Source organism: Callithrix jacchus, chromosome 2 (assembly GCF_049354715.1).
Source record: "Callithrix jacchus isolate 240 chromosome 2, calJac240_pri, whole genome shotgun sequence".
NCBI lineage: Eukaryota > Metazoa > Chordata > Mammalia > Primates > Cebidae > Callithrix > Callithrix jacchus.
Genome location: NC_133503.1, coordinates 63,141,791 through 63,161,050, shown reverse-complemented (window position 1 = coordinate 63,161,050; position 19,260 = coordinate 63,141,791). Strand labels below are relative to the sequence as shown.

General features: G+C 35.7%; 1 protein-coding gene and 1 pseudogene across 4 annotated transcripts in view; both read right to left on the bottom strand.

Annotated features, from left to right (window-relative positions):
• Positions 1–19,260, bottom strand: part of RANBP17 (RAN binding protein 17) — a 438,613-nt gene that overhangs the window by 391,762 nt on the left and 27,591 nt on the right. For 2 of the 4 annotated variants that reach the window (XM_002744545.7, XM_008990995.5), the window contains exons 4-5: positions 7,119–7,285; positions 3,523–3,588 (exon numbers count right to left, since the gene is read on the bottom strand). In XM_002744545.7, coding sequence (XP_002744591.2) covers positions 3,523–3,588; positions 7,119–7,285 — 233 coding nt within the window. Of the gene's footprint in view, positions 1–3,522; positions 3,615–7,118; positions 7,286–19,260 lie in introns of those variants that run through there. The other 2 variants (XM_017969677.5, XM_078365784.1) reach the window with 2 other exon arrangements.
• Positions 786–1,865, bottom strand: LOC108590561 (tubulin epsilon chain pseudogene; annotated as a pseudogene).

Below are 19,260 nucleotides of genomic sequence, written 5' to 3'. Positions count from 1 at the left end.
ATTAAGAGATCACTTTAAACTTTAGAAATCCTTCCTAAAAATCTAAAAATACTTTCTAATTCCTGATTGAGCACAAGTAGCAAAGGGAATTTTTTAATGCACATGGCTATACTGTTACTCCAAAGGGAGCTGGCAAGTGGTCCTGGGTATCCAAGCTCTCCTACATATATACACCTATATGCATACATGAACATGCATGCACATGCAAACACATACCACTCAAGATGACAGTTTTAAAATTCAAATGTTACATTCCTCTTTATTATAAAAGTATGCCATATAGAATCCAACTTCTGCTTTTATTCTGTTTAGAACCATGTTATGTGCAAAAAGGAAAAGGTAATAACATGTTCATATCATAAAAGCACTGTTGGGAAGAAGTATAGCTTTTGAAAATTCCCCCAGTACAGGGTAAAAATCCAAACTAGAAGTCATAAAGTGCCAAAAGATCTGTTTTTTTAAAAAATGAACACTTATTTTTATAAAAATCAACTGGTTTCATAAGAAAGCAATTATTTAAAAAATTTAATACAAATACATGTTAAGTGTACAAATTAGGATTCTTCTGAGCAAACAAGTTGTTATCCAAAGAAGAAACAAACCCTCCTTAATGGATATAATAAAACTTATCCCTGAATAGTTAGTGGATATTACACAGAAATATTTATATTGTGTTCCTCTACTCACAGTACCTACTTTTGCAGAATCAGGAGAATTTAAATAGAATATCAAAATATAAATGAATAATTATAAAAATACATCTGTATAAGACGTTTATTGGAGATATGATAATTAGTGCATAAATGCCAAAGTATGAGGTTATAAATACAGCAAAATACTGAAGAACTCCATTCTCTCAATTTTAGAAAAGGGGATTTTTCTGAAGATAAATGTTTGAAGTTCAGGTACTAGGATTTCACTAATTTCACACACTGGTATTACCAACAAATTGTGATTAAACAGAAATAACTCTTTTAGACAAAAACATTTTCTAATATGAAAAACAAACTAGACTTTCTGAATTCAAAAAACGCTGAAACAGAAAGGTGAGAAAAAACTATGTGAAATTAATAAACTATTCTGGAGGGTTTCTTTTTTACACAGATATGCTTAGGTTAGGTAAATCTTGCACAGTTATGGTTTTTGTGGCATCCAATTGGTTATATTCCTGTATGAGTGCTGACAAAGATAACACAACTTCTGTGAAACAGGTTTCTTCTATCCTTTCAACTTGTAGACAGTGATGAAGATGAGCCTTTTTCTTGTATAGCCTCATGCATCTCTCTTTCAGTTCCACGAATGTGGGCTTCACACATGTGTTATTTGCTAAAGCTAATAATGAATAAAAATGGCCCACAGGAGGTACGAAACACAGGCTGGTCTTCAACCTTCTTGATTCCAGGAGACAAACTCAGAGAGGGTTTTATTTAATCTTTCAGTATTTCTACGAATGTCTAAAATCTGCACATTTCCTCTAATCATGAGCTAACAGGTGAGGTAAAGACTATCTTTGAGGTCTGCCTGAAGCAGCTGGTGACCTTTACTAAAGGTCTCTGAAACATCTGATCCAATCTTTTAGTAGGAATGTTAACATCTACCAGTGTATATACAGGTGTTGGCTTGACACAAGATAATGAAGTTGAAGAAAAGGAACTACATTTATGTTGATTTCATTAAGGTCCATATTAAGGGAAGCTTCAAATCTTGCAGAGCTTGTTAGGTTGAGCAAATCTGCCACAATGTTGTTCATTGAAACAAAGTGGCTCTTATGCCACTTTTTTTTGACCCAGCAATCTCATTACTGGGTATATACCCAAAGGATTATGAATCATTCTATTATAAAGACACATGCACACGTTTTTTGCAGCACTATTCACAACAGCAAAGACTTGGAACCAACCCAAATGCCATCAATGATAGACTGGATAAAGAAAATGTGGCATGTGTACACCACGGAATACTATGCAGCCATTAAAAAGGATGAGTGTATGTCCTTTGCAGGGACATGGATGAAGCTGGAAACCGTCATTCTCAGCAAACTAACACAGGAACAGAAAACCAAAGACTGCATGTTCTCACTCACAAGTGAGAGTTGAACAATGAGAATACATGGACACAGGGAGGGGAAAATCACTGGGGCCTGTCATGGGGTGGAGGTGGGGGGCAGGAGGAGGGATAGCATTAGGAGAAATACCTAATGCAGATGACAGGTTGATGGGTGCAACAAACCATCATGGCACATGTATACCTACGTAACAAATCTGTACATTCTGCACATGTATTATACAACTTAAGGTATAATGAAAAGAAAGAAAATATGGTATATATACACATACACACAATGGAATATTAAAAAAGAAAAGTGCCAAGTCCAGATCCTGTTCTTCCTCCCATGGAATGCATTATAAAGAAACACTACAGGCCGGGTGTGGTGGCTCATGCCTGTAATCCCAGCACTTTGGGAGGCCGAGGCGGGTGGATCACGAGGTCAAGAGATCGAGACCATCCTTGTCAACATGGTGAAACCCCATCTCTACTAAAAATACAAAAAATTAGCTGGGCATAGTGGCATGTGCCTGTAATCCCTACTACTCAGGAGGCTGAGGCAGGAGAATTGCCTGACCCAGGAGGCAGAGGTTGCGGTGAGCCGAGATCGCGCCATTGCACTCCAGCCTGGGTAACAAGAGTGAAACTCCGTCTCAAAAAAAAAAAAAGAAAGAAAGAAACACTACAAGCAATCACAGTGCTCTGCCAACTTTCTGAGTTTCGGCCTGGTCTGGCCTGGCTTGGCCTGGCTTAGCTTTGCTTGGCTTGGCTTGGCTTGGCTTGGCTTGTCTTAGCTTGGCTTGGCTTGGCTTCTCCCAGGCTGATCTCAGCTCAATGCAACGTTCACCTCCTAGATTCAAGCAATTCTCCTCCCTCAGCCTCCCCAGTATCTGTGATTACAGGCACCACCACCAGGCGCAATTTTTGTATTTTTAGTAGAGATGGGGTTTTTCCATGTTGGCCAGGCTGGTCTCCAACTCCTGTCCTCAGGTGATCCACCTGCCTCAGCCTCCCAAAGTGCTGGGATTACAGGCATGAGCCACTGCGCCTGGCCAAAAAAGGCCTGTTTTTTGAGGAGTCCTGCTGCATATCCATTGTTGAGAATCAATTCTTCAAACCACCTTTTATTTGTAAGTGAATTAAGGTTTGTTTCTCTTTTGCACATATTTCTTATGGCTAGCATATTATTAAATATATAAGTAAAAGGACAATTCTCCAAGTGTCCATGGAGCAAGAACCATGTCCAATTCTCTGTTCTTTGCAGTACTCTGTATTATTGCAGATATTTTCAGTGACAATGAAAATATTCCACCACTTAATGACCCCACCAATACAACAGACACACAAAAAATCTTGATTATCCAGAGTTTTATGTCACACAAAGACGACTGTCTATTTTGCCACAGATAAAAGCAGAAAAGAAACAGCATTACTTAAGCAAACTCAGGCTCCTGTTAGATGGAAAGGCTTGCTTACCAGGTTCATTTCCTGAGTCAATTCAGAAAGGATTATTGCTCCTATTATGCAGTGTTCCACAGTACCCTTTGGAGAAAATAACGAAGTTTAGCCTAAGTGAAGACAAATGATTGGTTCTTAATGTGTAAACCAGGTAATATTTACAAATAATTAAAGACTAAAATGCCAGATTTACTTAATAATAAATAGAAACTAAAGTTTAAAATACAAAGAAAAATCACTATGAATTCTATAAACAAAAGAATTTCAAACCCACTTTTTGAAGGATAAATTTGGATACACAGAGCTAAATGGGGAAAAGTTCCTACCTTATAAATGCATGATATTCCACAAAATGTTTCCAGCACTTAGGACAAATAATAAACTAAGTTTCAAAATACAAGAATTTAGCTCAATACTTTTTATAAGACCAAGAATAAGAATAAGCAAAAAATACTTTTACCTCCATAATATGTTTGAAGGCTATTGAGATAGAGGCAATCAATCAATAAATAATAAATAGCTTAGGAACGAATTCAAATCTCTTGTTCTAATATCAAATAGGATCACTCAGGCTCTTTTAATATTAATAGTGCATGTGTATGCAATTGTTACATACCTATAATGATGTCATGTAAAGTATACAATGCAATGGGATCAATACATGACTATCTCTACAATGTTTTTAATTTATTCAGCTTCCAATTTAATCTCTAATTTTCCCTCATTAAAATTCAGACTTTATATGCACATTACTAACAAACTACCCTTGTGTGAAATCATACTGGAATTATGACAATCCTAAATGTGGCACTCATTAACAGTGCAATCATTTAAAAAAACTGACACAGATGATAGATACACTTTTCAAATCTTAATTTTATAGTTGGTCATCCCTTTTAAGTACCACAGAATTCCAATATCACTAGGTATAACTGAATTCAAATTATCTCAGAACAAAGAAAAAGTCCCAAAATTTTTGCATTTTAATCATTTACTGCCTTTCAGGATAGTCTGAGTGTCTGAATGGAGCTCCAGATTTCTTATGCACTGAAACATCCATCCTCTGTGTGCACCAGGTTAATGTTCTCCAAAGTGTGTTACCTTGACCAATTGCTAGAAGCAGCTGATTGATGATCTAAAACTCAATTCTAATCTGAAAATAGTTTGGTACTGGTCCATGACAAAATAAAGAGCGTGTAACAGGTTATAACACAGCTAAGTCACAAAGTACACTGTTTAAGTCAGCTGGCATTTTTTTCATAGTAAGTCTTTCTCAATGAAGAAGTCACTATGTTCACTTATAGTCTTATCTAAGCTCTTCTTGCTGAAGATCAGTACTGTGAATAGCACTGCTCTAGATGACCATAGGATCCCTGAGTATATAAGTAGAAAGGAGACATATAAGTATGTTTGGAGTGTGGCAGCAATAGGGATGCAATAATAGAAAAAAGAGGATGCAGAAAAGTTCAGGCTGTTAAAGATGTGACTAACTTAAAATAATTTTTGGACAAAATTCACAAAAGCTGCTAATAACGAAAGAAACTATAAGACAATATTTTAGAATATGAAAACACTAAAGCCAATCGACTTTCTTATGATGCAGGGTTAGGTCAAGCCATAAATATATGTATCTAGCCAGAAAACAAGTGCTAACTATTCTGTGGTGATACTATTACATAATAAGTTTTCAAGCTGAAACATTTTGTTTCTTTTGGTCTTCCAGAACTGGTAAAAGAGTCAGGCATGGTGGTCACTCCTGCAATCCCAGCACTTCAGGAGGCCAAGGCAGGTGGATCACTTGAGGTCAGGAATTCAAGACCAGCCTGACCAACATGGAGAAACCCCATCTCTTTTGAAAATACAAAATATTAGCCAGGCAGGGTGGTACATGCCTATAATCCCAGCTACTTGAGAGACTGAGGCGGGAGAATCACTTGAACCCAGGAGTTGGAGGTTGCGGATTGTGCCATTGCACTTCAGCCTGGGCAACAAGAGTGAAACTCCAGCTCAAAAACAAAAAAAACCCAGAACTGGTAAAAGTACATTAAAGCCCAACTTAAGTTATGCTTACCAGCCACTAAAGAGGGAACTTGAGAAAAGTTAGCCAACAAGAATTTCCTTCAAATTCAACCTTGATTTTATTTAGAAAAAAAAACTGCATGGTTGATTCTTGTCTACTCCAGTAAGTCTTGATAAATAATCTTAGTAAAAGACAAAAAGGGGATGCTACTGTGCTAGCCAAAATTACAAACCCAACTCTGAAGTGTGAAGCTCATACTTGTCCTGAATAAACTATCCTTATGCCCTAATATGAACTGATCTCCTCAGAGCTAAGAACACTTCTTCCTGGGAAGTTTTAAATGATCAAATATTTGTTAACCAGGTTTTAGCAATATGGATAAGGCAGAAGCAGCATAACCTAGCATTTCATATTCTGAGGTTTCCAGCACTGCACTATATGACGAAGTTATATTTTACATAGGGGTTGAATTTTAAAGTTACTGCATAAAAGTAAAATCTCCGAAAATCAAAACTGCCCATACTCAACAATGAACCAAAAACTGAACCATCTCTCTATTAAACAAAATTGTCACTTTTTCTTCAAGAATACTAATAGATCATGTTTCTTCAACTGGACATCAGATAAAATAGTTTTCTTCTATTTAGGAATTATGTTTGTATGAAAAAATATATACATATATCTTCAAATACCTGAATCATATTGAACAAGGCATGACACTCATCCTAAGTAAGAGTAAACAGGAAACAAGACCAGATTCAGGTTTCCCTAAATCATTGCAGGACATATAATCACTGTGCGGAATAGCAACTGGAATCACTGGCACAATTTAGTTTAGTGTTTCCTTGCTTTTGTTTATTCTTACTTTTTTTGTTGTTTTTTTGGGGGGGCAGTCCATATATCTGAATTTGTTTAAGTTAAATGTGCATATACTATTTTAATCACTTAGTTTAAAAATATTGTTTTTAAAATAATCGTTCTTTACTGATATATAATAGTTGTACATATTTGATATCTATACACAATGTGTAATGATCAAATTGAAAACATTCTTGAGAAACTGATATAGTCAATGTGGTATAGTGTAAACATGAAAACTTTTACCATAAGTTAGAGGCTTGTTAAAGTGCTAGCTGTATGCTTTACTCGGTCACGATGCAACCTATGGAAATTATGTAACCCCTCTAAGCCTGTTTTCTTACTTACAAAATAAAATCCATTTCATTTTAGGTTGTGATGAACACTTAATTACCTAATCTATAAAAAGCATTATATATATGTTTTATTTATACACACACACACACACACACACACACACACACAGAGTACATGGACATACGTGTCATAAATGAACATATATTTTGAAATTAGAAAACATGATTATTTACATTCTTCTGGTTTGGAAATTATGTAACAGCATGATCCTCATTTACTGACAATAAATGACAATAAGTTATTCCAGAGGATAAATAATAAATCACAATTAACATGGTACTGGTAGCCACAGAAAAAACCATATCGCTTTAAGAAGAGCAGTATCCTAAACCAAAAAAGCAAGTAGTGATGTTCTCGCAATGTAGTAATGACTTCTTACCTGGAGAAACTTCTTCACATCAGCAATAACTTCTCTGAAGACAAACTGATCTTTCTGAACCTCAAACCACCCTAATTTAGTGATTTTAGCAATGACTTGAATAAGAGCTTGGATGACAAAGGGAGCCAGCTTGGGTTGTGATGCCACATAATTCAGAATGTAGTTTCCTACAAAGAAAACACTCCATGATCATTTCAACTTTTCAGAAATATAGTGTAAATCATGTGAAGAAAGAGAGTTGGGGGTGAGGGGAAAGGGGAGGGAGAGCATTAGGACAAATACCTAATGCATGCAGGGCTTAAAACCTAGATGACAGGTTGACAGGTGCAGCAAACCACCATGGCCCATGTACCTGTAACAAACCTGCAAGTTCAGCACATGTATCCCAGAACGTAACGTAAAAAAAAAGAAAAAAAAATCTGTGAACTTTAAACAAAAAAGTTGTAGTATTTGTTAAAAAAATAAAAAAGAAGTGGCAATGACATGCTCTGACAAAAATGTAATCACTCTCCTCAAGATATATATTATATTTATATAGTTATTTTATAAGACTTGTTTGGAAAAAGCAAATTTCTTCCAATGTATTTGATATATTAGGGAAAAACTTAATATAACACTTTTGTTGAATATGTCACTTTGTTTCTGCATGATTTTATCTACCAAAAAATGCTAGGTGAATGCAGAAAACTGAAACCAGGTTGATATGATTTGGATTTGTGTCCCTGCCCAAGTCTCATGTCCCCAATGCTGGAGGAGGAATCTGCTGGGAGGTAACTGGATTGTGGGGGGCAGACTTCCACCCTGATGTTCTCATGACAGTAATTTTCTCAGATATTTCTTTATAGCAGTATGAAAAACAACTAATACACAGGCCAAATTGAACTAAGTTATCAACAAAATGAATACACCTCAAACATATACAATGTATTATGAACGCCACCCATCTTTATCTCGTGTTATCATTTTCCATACTATTTCAGATAATCTTTCTTTCGCCACTTTACAGTAACTCCAAGCTGCAACCCTTCTGAGACCCACTTCTACGAACAAACTTCAGGTCTTTCCCAAGATAGAGTGTCATATTTATTGTACTATGTACTATATATTTCTTAACCATTTAACATGTGCAAAACTCTACTGACCTTTGATTTGATTTGTATGTTTTTAAAAATATGTCACTGATAAGACTTAAATTTTATTTGCATAATCTAATTTCTCTCATAGGCCCTGTGCTTTTTAACATGAAGCATTGCACAGCACAGTCACTTTTAGGAACATGTCATGTTATAGCAAAACTGACTGTACACTGTCTTCTTGAAGTGGCATCAAAAATACAAATGAACCCCATAACTACACAAAATTTTAAAAACATTAGTTGGGTATTGTGACATGCATAGCTACTTGGGAGGCTGAGAATGATTGTGCCACAGCACTTCAGCCTAAAAAAAAAAAAAGTACAATATAATATATAAATTCAAGAAAACATGAGTAGAATAGTAAAGCTTGTAATAAAGTTAATACACCACAACTGTTAAAAGTGGGTAGCAAATTCAGTTATGAGCTTTCTAGTTGACTAATGGAGGCCAGATAACAAATACACCAAAAAGTCTCTTGGAAAAACTACAAGAAGAATTTTCAAAAGAGAAAAAACTCCATTTCCACTTCGGTCTGAAAGGCCAGCATGTCATTTGAGAAAAGAGTAAAGAAAAGGTAAATGCCTCAATATTTAATAAAAACATTAATTAAATGATAGAAACGACTCCAAAATCCAAGAATGTATTCAACAAGCGTTCTTGATCATTGTAGTGAGATTCTTAATACTTAAAAAAGTTCTTGTAACTGTTATATTGCAACCTTAATTTTATTAATATTAAAATATTGTTATACAATAAAAAAGATAAAATACATTTTGAAAAAAAGCGTAATTTCCTTAGCATTAAGACAGATTTCAGAAAGGCTTCTCCTATGGATCACAGTAACATGGTTCTAAGCTTCGTTGCACGTAATCTTTTGTTTCAATAACAAAACTTAACAAGATGACACTGCTTCCTGAATATAAAAGAAAACCCAGTGAATTTACTTCAATTATGTTTTATTTTTAATTTCTTGAAAATGTTTATCTTGGAGTGGGTACAGGCAAACCATATGTGGGTAGTGGTAACCACTAGGAGGTGGGCAATCTCAAAATAATAATAAAACAAACAAATGGGCCTTCAGCCTGGAAAGCTGCCAGCCCCTCAGGCTCTCAGCTCCATAGGCTGCTGGCCAAAGCGAAAACAAAAACAAACAAAAAACAAATGAAAGACAACCCACGTTTCACATTTAAAGCTAGACACTAACAAGGACACCTTCCCAGACTGCCCAAACAAAGGTACTGAGGCTAATAAATTCATCATCTAAGGCAGAAAAAAAAAAATCACTAGAATATGTTTCTGTTACTTTAGCTGAATGTTTTACACAAAATATTCTCATTATGTTTTTTACACAAACTATAAGATTGTTCCAATTTAGTAAGCACCAACAATAACAATCATTTAAACATCAGCAATCTCCTCCTCACTGGTACAAGTAATATGGAAAAGCCATACTAACAAGAAAAGGAAACGTTCATGAAGATACACAGGAGAACTACAGCAACAAACAGCTGGAAACCTGCAGACAAAGGTCAGTCGAAAGCTGGAAAGCTACACACTAGAAGTCCTTTGCGTGTCAAAAGGCTATATGACAGTAACAACAATATTTCATGCTTATGAAGCACGTTTAAAATTGTGAAGTGCTTCCCATCAAATATTTGATGTGACTCTCACAGCAATGTGAAGATGCTACTATTATGTATTACTATTATGCTGTTTTATAGGCCAAAAATATGAGGGCCAAAGATGTGAAATGACTGGGACTCTGAGTCAGGTTATTCTGGTTCATTTTTTGTTTGTTTGTTGTTTCCAAATATTGGACAAACCGTATATTCTAGTAATAATTCATAATTCAAAACTCTAAATTCAAACTCATAGATAGTCTTTAAGAGTTTGCTTCCACTGGACTTAAGATACTTTAGGAATCAGCACATTACGAGAATTTAATATGAAATTACGGCTTAATTGACTACTTGAGGCCAGGTAATACAATATAATATGTCACAAAGTCCATAAAAATATATATATATAGATATATAAATAACATAAAAGAAAGGAGAAAGATTTCATTTTTTGGTCCCAAAAGCCAGCATGTCATTTGGGAAAAGAGAGAGACAATAAAGACTTCAATATTTAACTAAAAATGCTTTGATGGAAACAACCTTAAATTCTAAGAACACTGAAAAGTATAAGCTATAATCTATGTCAACAGAGTTAGCTTATGAACTATTTGGAGAGAGACAGAGTGTGAGAGAGAGAAAGAGAGGGCAAGCAAAAGAAAGCAAGCAAGAGACAGGGAACATGGAACAAAAAGAAACTACCACCAAAAAAAGAGAGAAAAGATGCATGAGGCTGAAATATGGAGAAACTGAAATCTCAACATTGCTGATGAGAATGCAAAATTGTATACGCACTTTGAAAACAGTGTGGCAGTTTCTTAAGAAGTTAAGCATAAATTTACCTTATGACCCAGTAATTCCACTCCTAGGTTTCTACTCAAGAGAAATAAAAACATACATCCACACAAAAACTTGTATGTAAATTTTCAGAATACCATTCTTCATAGTGGCCAAAAAGTGAAACAACCCAAATATCCATCAACTAGTGAATGGATAACAAATGTCATGGATCTATACAAGGAAATATTATCCTACAATAAAAAAAAGGAAATACTGATACATGCTATAAAATAGATGAATCTTAAAAACATTTTGCTAAGAGAAAGATGTCAGATGCAACAGACTACATATTACATAATTTTATTTACATGAAATAGCCACAACATTAAGTGCATATTTAAAACAAGTCAACTTTCTGGTATATAAACCATACAACAATAAAGCTGTTTGAAAGGAGAGAAGAGGGGGAGGAAACACTGATTTATATAGGTAATAAAACTTAAACTAGTACACTTTCTTGAATAAAAAAAGAAAAGGATACCAACCCAATCTAGGAAAACAATCTAAGAAAAGGCATCAAGGCTGAAATAAGATGGCATGAGGGGAAGACCTTCCAGCAGAACTAACAGGTAAGTACCAATAAAGATATAAGGCTACCTAAATAATGGTAGTCCTTCTATGATAAGCTCTCAAAGGGACTTCATGGTATTTCATTGACAAGCAACAGTAAGCAGTTGTTAATTATACTAATAAAGGTAGAAAAGAGTGCAGTGGACACAGAAGAACTGGCAATAGTTTATGACAGGAAATGATGACATATGTAGACTGGGACCATAAGGATTTTGAAGTTGATGTGATAAAGGCAACTGTGACTGCTGAGGCTATTCTTCCTCACATTTTCCATTTTAACTCACACATCAATATTCTACTGATACATGTCAGTTAGACATATCATGTCATGACAAACATTCTAATCTACTTACAGAAACAAAAGCGGTAAGTCAAACTACAGAAACTAATAAAGGAAACCAATCATTTGTTTGAAACTGTCTTGTAAATCTCTTCTTTTTCTCCAAAGTGCCCTTAATGAGCATTCTTACTTTCTTAAAAAAAAAGTTTATAGCTATTTCTATTTTTTTAAGTTTTTATTTAAAAATATGTCAAATAAATAATCTGGATATGCTTACATGTATTAAAGAAACCGAATGAATAATTAATAACCATCCAAAACAGAAAGCACCAGGCCCAGATGGGTTCACTATTAATTCTACCACACATGTAAGGAAGACATTATACCAATTCCAATATCTTCCAAAAGAGAGAAGCAGAGATAATTCTTCCTAACTCATTCTATAAGGTCAGCATTACCGTAATACATACCAGACCAAGATATTACAAGGAAAGGAAACCACAGGCCAATAGCTCTCATGAACACAGATGTAAAAGTCCCCAACAAAATATTAGCAAATTGAATCCAACAATGTATAAAAAGAATTACACACCATGTACCAAGCAGGATTTACCTCAGGTATGCAAGGCTGGTTCAATATTCAAAAATTAATTAATGTAACCCATCACATCAATAAGCTAAAGAAGAAAAATCACATAATGTAAATAGATGCAGAAAAAGCATTTAACAAAATTCAACATCCACTGATGATAAAAACTCTCAGCAAACTAGGAATAGAGAACTTCCTCAATTTGATAAAGTACGTCTACAAAAAATCTACAGCTCAAATCAGATTTAATGGTGAGAAATTTGAAGCTTTCTAAGATCAGGAAAAAGGCAAGATGTCTTCTCTGACCACTGCTTGGCAACATAATACTGTAAGTCCTAACTAATGCAATAAGAAATAGAATGCATATAAATTAGAAAAGAAGAAATAAAAGTGTCTTTGCTCACAGATGTCCTGATAGTCTATGTAGAAAAGCTGAAAAACTGACAAAAAAATTATGAACTAATAAATGATTACAGCAAGGTTACAGGATATGTGTTAATATACCCAAGTCAATCACTCTGCTTTACCAGCAAGTGGAACTTGAAATGAAACACAAAATAATTTACATTAGCACGCTCAAAAATGAAATATTAATACTTAGGTATAAATCTAACAAAATATGTACAAGACCTATTTGAGGAAAATTGTAAAAGTATAATAAAATTAACCAAAGAAGACCTAAATAAATACATACTACATGTTCATAGAGAGGAAACTCAAGACTGTCAAGATATCAGTACTTTCCAACTTGATCCAGAGATTCAATGTAATCCCAACCAAAACCCCAGTAATTTATTTTGTCTATATCAACAAACTGATTCTAAAGCTTATATTGAGAGGCAAAAGACCCAGAATAGCCAACACAATATGGAAGAAGAACAAAGTTGGAAGACTGACACCACCCCACTTCAAGACATACCATAAAGCTACAGTAATCATGACAGTTGGTATCAGCAAGAGAAACAACATATCAATGGCTACAGTTTGAATGTCTGTCCCCACTCATACTCAGGCTAAAATTTAACTGCCACTGTAACATATTAAGAGGCAGGATGTTTAAGAGATGATTAAGCCAAGTGCTTTGCCCACATGAATGGTTTAATGTCATCATATCAGGAATAGATTCCTTTTTAGGACAATTTCAGCCCCCTTTCATCACTCTTATTTTTGCCTTGTTTTTGCCCTCCCACTACCGGATAATTCAGCAAGATGGCCCTCATCAGATGCCAGCCCCTTGATCTTGAACTTTCCAACCTCCAGAACTGCTTACAGTTTGTAAGAAATACATTTCTTTCTTTACAAATTACCCAGTCTCAGGTATTCTGTTACAGTAGCACAAAACCAACTAAGATGTCAATCAACGAAACAGAATAAAAAACCCAGAAATAGATCCATGTAAATATAGCCAATTCATCTCTGAGAAAGAAGCAAAGGGAATAACAAAATATGAGTCTTTTTTTTTTTTAATGGAGACTTGCTCTGTTGCCAGGCTGGAGTAGAGCAGCACGACCTTGACTCACTGCAACCTCCAACTCCCTGGTTCAACTGATTCTTCTGACTCAGCCTCCCGAGTAGCTGGGATTACAGGCACGTACCACCATGCCCAGCTAATTTTTTAAAATTTTTTTGGTAAAGACTGGACATGTTGGTTAGGATGACGAGTCTTTTAAATATGAAAAAGTCTTTTTAGCAAATGGTACTGGAACAACTGGATATACACATGGAAAAAAAGGAATCTTGACACAGACTATATGCCCTTCGCAAAAATTAATTTAAAATGGTTCACAGACATAAGTGTAAAATATAAAGCTACAAAACTCCTAGAAGATAAAATAAGAGAAAATCTAAGTGACCTTGGTTCAGTGATGACTTTTTAGACGCAGCACCAAAGGCATGATCCACGAAGATCCACGAAAGAAAGAATGAGCCGGGAGCAGTGGCTCATGCCCATAATCTCAGCACTTTTGGAGGCTGAGGCGGGTGGATCACAAGGTCAAGAGATCAAGACCATCCTGGTCAACATTGTGAAACCCCATCTCTACTATAAAATACAAAAATGAGCTGGGCATGGTGGTGTGCGCCTGTAGTTCCAGCTACTCAGGAGGCTGAGGCAGGAGAATTGCCTGAACCCAGGAGGCGGAGGTTGCGGTGAGCTGAGATAGCACCATTGCACTCCAGCCTGAGTAACAAGAGTGAAACTCCATCGCAAAAAAAAAAAAAGAATGAATGAATAAGGTAAACTTTGTCATGAAAATGGAAAATGTTCTGCTCTGCAAAAGACACTGTAAAGAGAATAAAAAAGATATGCCACAGACCGGGAGAAAACATTTGCACAAGACATATCAAAGGAACCGCTTTCCAAACTACACAAAGAACCCTAAAAACTCAAAAATAAGAACAAAAACAGATTTAAAAAATGGGCTGATGACCTTAACAGACACCTCCAAAGAAGGTAACGGTTCACCCTTGAACAACATGAGTTTGAACAGTACAGAACCACTTATATGTGGTTTTTTTTTTTTCAATAAATATATTGGAAAAATTTTTGGAGACTATGACAATTTTTAAAAACTTAGATGTAGCCAGGCATAGTGGCTCACACCTGTAATACCAGCACTTTGGGAGGCCGAGGTGGGTGGATCGCTTGAGCTCAGGAATTTGAGACCAGCCTGGGCAACATGATGAAACTCTATCTCTATGAAAATATATAAAAACTTAGCCAGGTGGTCACATCTGTGGTCCCAACTAGTTGGGAGGCTGAGGTGGGAGGATCACTTAAGCCCCGAAGGCAGAGGCTGCAGTGAGCCAAGATCACATCACTGCACTCCAGCCTGGGTAACAAAGCGAGACTCTGTCTCAAAAAAAACAAACAAAAACAAAAACAAAAAAACAAAAAACCACCTCAAACAAATGGTATAGTGTTGAAATATTTAAAAAAAAATAAGAAGTTAGATATGTCATGAATGTATAAAATCAATGTAGATACTACTCTTTTATCATTTACTATCATAAAATATACATAAATCTATTATTAAAAAGTTAAAATTTATCAACTTACACACACACTTAGATTGTATATAGTCCCAACCACAGTCAAGGTTTATGTAGACAGGTTTATGATCAGCACTGCCCTTATCTACAAAGCTGTTAATCTTCTAGCCTTGAAGGGAAAAAATAAATACCAGCTGCCAGTCTTCTGGGTACATAACAAGGCCTAGAACAGAGAACCCTTTTCTGGACTGGTTCCATAGATGCTTTGTCCATGACCCAAAGTTATTAAGTACCTTACAGGTAAAGGAATACCATTTAAAGTTCTTTTCATATTGGACAATGTCCCTGGCTACTCAGAACCCTACGAGATTCAATGGGGGCATTAAAGTGGGCTTATGTGCCCCCAAACACATCTCAAATTTAGCCTCTAAATTAGGGGATCATAAGGACCTTTAAATCTCATGACACACGGTACTCTACAAAAAGGATTGTCAACACTATGGAAGAGAACCTCTACAGAGAGAACGTCATGAAAGTCTGGAAGGACTTCACCACTGAAGATGCCATTGTTGTTACAGAAAAGCCATGAAAGCCATCAAGCCTGAAACAATAAATTCCTGCTGGAGGAAGCTCTGTCCAGATGTTGTGCATGACTTCAGAGGATGTACAACAGAGCCAATCAAGGAAATCATGAAAGAGACTGTGGATATGGCAAAAAAGGTGGAGCGTGAAGGGTTTCAAAATATGAATCTTCGAGAAATTCAAGAGCTAATAAAGCTAACAGGTAGTCTTCATATGAAACAGTTTTAAAAAATTAAATATATGTTTCAATGGGCACCACTGTTTATAAGCAGTATTAAAGAGGACAAAACAACACTTTAGTAAGAACAAACATACCACAGGGTACAGGATCAATAAATTCATAAAACTATATTATAGCTAACTAATCATTTTAAAAATTGTTCCCAAGTAAGTCCCATTTTTGGCCCTCAGAAGTTAATTCCCACAGATTTCAACTACTCTAAACTTTTAGCTACCAAGAGGTTAAGAATGATCATAAGAAGCTTTCTAAGGAATTACAAAATCTTTATAGACCAGAGATCAACTATCATCACTGCAAGTCTGCTCTCACCAACAGCTCTTGATTCTTCAGGAAGAAATATTCAGGAAAAGAGTGAGACACCAGTGTAGTCACCATCTCCTATGCCAAACTTAAGGAACTGAAATGGCCAACATTACCACAAAATGAGAACTTTGAGGTTTATCTTTAAAGTCCTATTCCAATCTCAAAGATTAGTCAGATAAGATTATCTTCTACTGAAATAAATCTTGGCTAAATATAGAAGATTTTTGTACTTTACTGCTGTTCTTCAAGTAAAAGTCATAGACATGAGTCTTAACCTGCTGTATACTACATTTCAGTCAGCTGAAAATCTGAAACTAAAAGTATGCCAAAAATCCTAAATATAATATTTTGGAAGTCTGCTATTAAAAAGCCTTTAAGGATTTGCTAACTTCAACTCTAAGTACCAGCAGACAAAAGGTCTAAGCCTGTAAGACAGTCCTCATTTGAAAGAAAACCTCAAAGTTTCCTATAAATTGCTAAGTTTTGCACAAGGGAGAAACCTACACCTACTAGGGAATCTAACATAAGGAACACCAGAATTTACAGATGACTTCATGGAGATGAGTGCTTCTGAACCAGTGCCACATGATGAGGGAGAAGATACAGGAAAAACAACAGTGCCAGAAAAAAAAAATTAACATTAGACAAACTAGCACAAACATTTCCATTATTCCGGACTTATTTTATGACATGGACTCTTCCATGACACAGGCACTGAATTTAAAGTGAAAGTAGAAAGACTGGTACTTTATAGAAACATTTTTAAAGAAATGAAAAAGCAAAAAAGTCAGACAGAAATTACAATGTATTTCCATAAGGTTATACCCAGTGTGCCTGCCTTTCCTGCCTCCTCTACCGCTGCCACCTGGAGACTACAAAACCAACCCCTCCTTCCTCTTTCTCTTCCTCAGCCTACTCAATGTAAAAATGATGAGGATAAATATCTTTATGATGATCCACTTCCACTTAATGAATAGTAAATACATTTTATCTTCCTTATAATATTCTTAATAATACTTTTCTCTAGCTCAATTTATTCTAAGAATATAGTATAAATATAGCATATAACACATATAACATACAAAATATGATTTAATCAACCTGTTTTTATGCTATCAGTAAGGCTTACATTCAACAGTAGACTAAGAGTAGTTAAGTTTTGGGGGAATCAAAAGGTGTAAGTGAATTTTTGGCTGCGCAGGGGTTCAATACCCCTAATACCTGCATTGTTCAAGGGCCAACTGTATAGATGTCAAATAAGCACATAAGAAGATGCTGCACATTGTATGTTCTCAGGGAAATACAAATTAAAACAAGGAGATACCAATACGCATCTATTGAAATAGCCAAATCCGGACAACACCAAATGCTGACAAGGACGTGCTGCAAAAGGAACTCTCATTCATGGTGGTGGGAATGCAAAATGGCATAGCCACATTGTAAGACAGTGTGGTGGTTTCTTACAAAACTGAACATACTCTTAACATAGAATCCACCAACTGTGCTCCAAAGTATTTATTCAAGGGAGTGGAAAATGTTTGTGCACACAAAAACCCACATATTTATGTTTATAGCAGCTTTATTCATAATTGTCAAAACTTGGAAGCAACCAAGATGCCTTTCAGTAAGTGGATAGATAAACAAATTGCAGTATACCCAGAAAACAAAATATTATTCAATGCTAAAAAGAAATGAGGTATCAAGCCATGAAAAGACATGGAGGAATCTTAAACACATATTACTGAATGAAAAAAGTCAATCTGAAAAGGCTACAGGTATGACTGATACCTCAGGCTGTATGATTCCAATTACATCATATTCTGGAAAAGGCAAAGCTATGGAGACAGTAAAAAAATAAGGGTGGGGGAGGGTAGGATGAATAGGCAGAGAACACAGCGAATTTGGTGCAGTAAAACTATTCTGTATAATACTGTAACGGTGGATTCATGTCATTGTATTAACACATTTGTCAAAATCCACAGAAATACAACAGCAAGAGTGAACCCTAACGTAAATTACACATGAGTTAATGATGCTGTGTCAGTGTAGGTTCATCAACTGTAACAAGTGCAAAACTTCGGTGCAGGATGTTGACAGCTGGGAAGCTGTGCGTGTGTGGCAGCACAGGGTATATGGAAATTCTCTGTACTTTGTGCTCAATTTTGCTTGAACCCAAAACTGCCCTATAAAAATAAAGTCTATTTAAAAGGTGTGTGTGGAAAAGTAAAATAAACAAAATCACAAGTTTTTTTTTTTTTTTGAGATGGAGTTTCGCTCGTTATCCAGGCTGGAATGCAACAGCGCAATCTCGGCTCACCGCAGCTTCTGCCTCCTGGATTCAGGCAATTCTCCTGCCTCAGCCTCCAGAGTAGCTGGGATTACAGGCACGCGCCACCATGCCCAGCTAATTTTTTGTATCTTTTTTAGTAGAGATGGGGTTTCACCTTGTTGACCAGGATGGTCTCAATCTCTTGACCTCGTGATCCACCTGCCTTGGCCTCCCGAAGTGCTGGGATTACAGGCGTGAGCCACTGCGCCCGGCCCCACAAAATCACAAGTTTTATGACTTAGTTTTATACTATTTGAACACTTATTTTTAAAACTGTAAACTTCTTTCCTATGCTTTCTTAAGTACACAAGTCCAATAGTGGATAAATCCTTCTCTAGGCTTTCTGCATTACCTAAGACTCCGAGTGCTTATAGAAATAACAGTCAATATGGAGAAAATGACATGTCATTGTGAGATTTTGACCATTCAAATTTAAACTTAAAGATCCATCACATCTAACACATTTTAACTTTTCTGATAAGGAAATACAAATTATGTTAACCTTGAGGCTGAAGAACAGAAATGAGTTAACATATTTCTAATATGAACAAAGATGACCAATAAAACCTCATACCTCAATTACTACAACTTTGTCCATATGAAACACAAGCTACTTACGTATACACAAAAACTTAAAATAAATTAACTCTGAAAAATGTACTGTT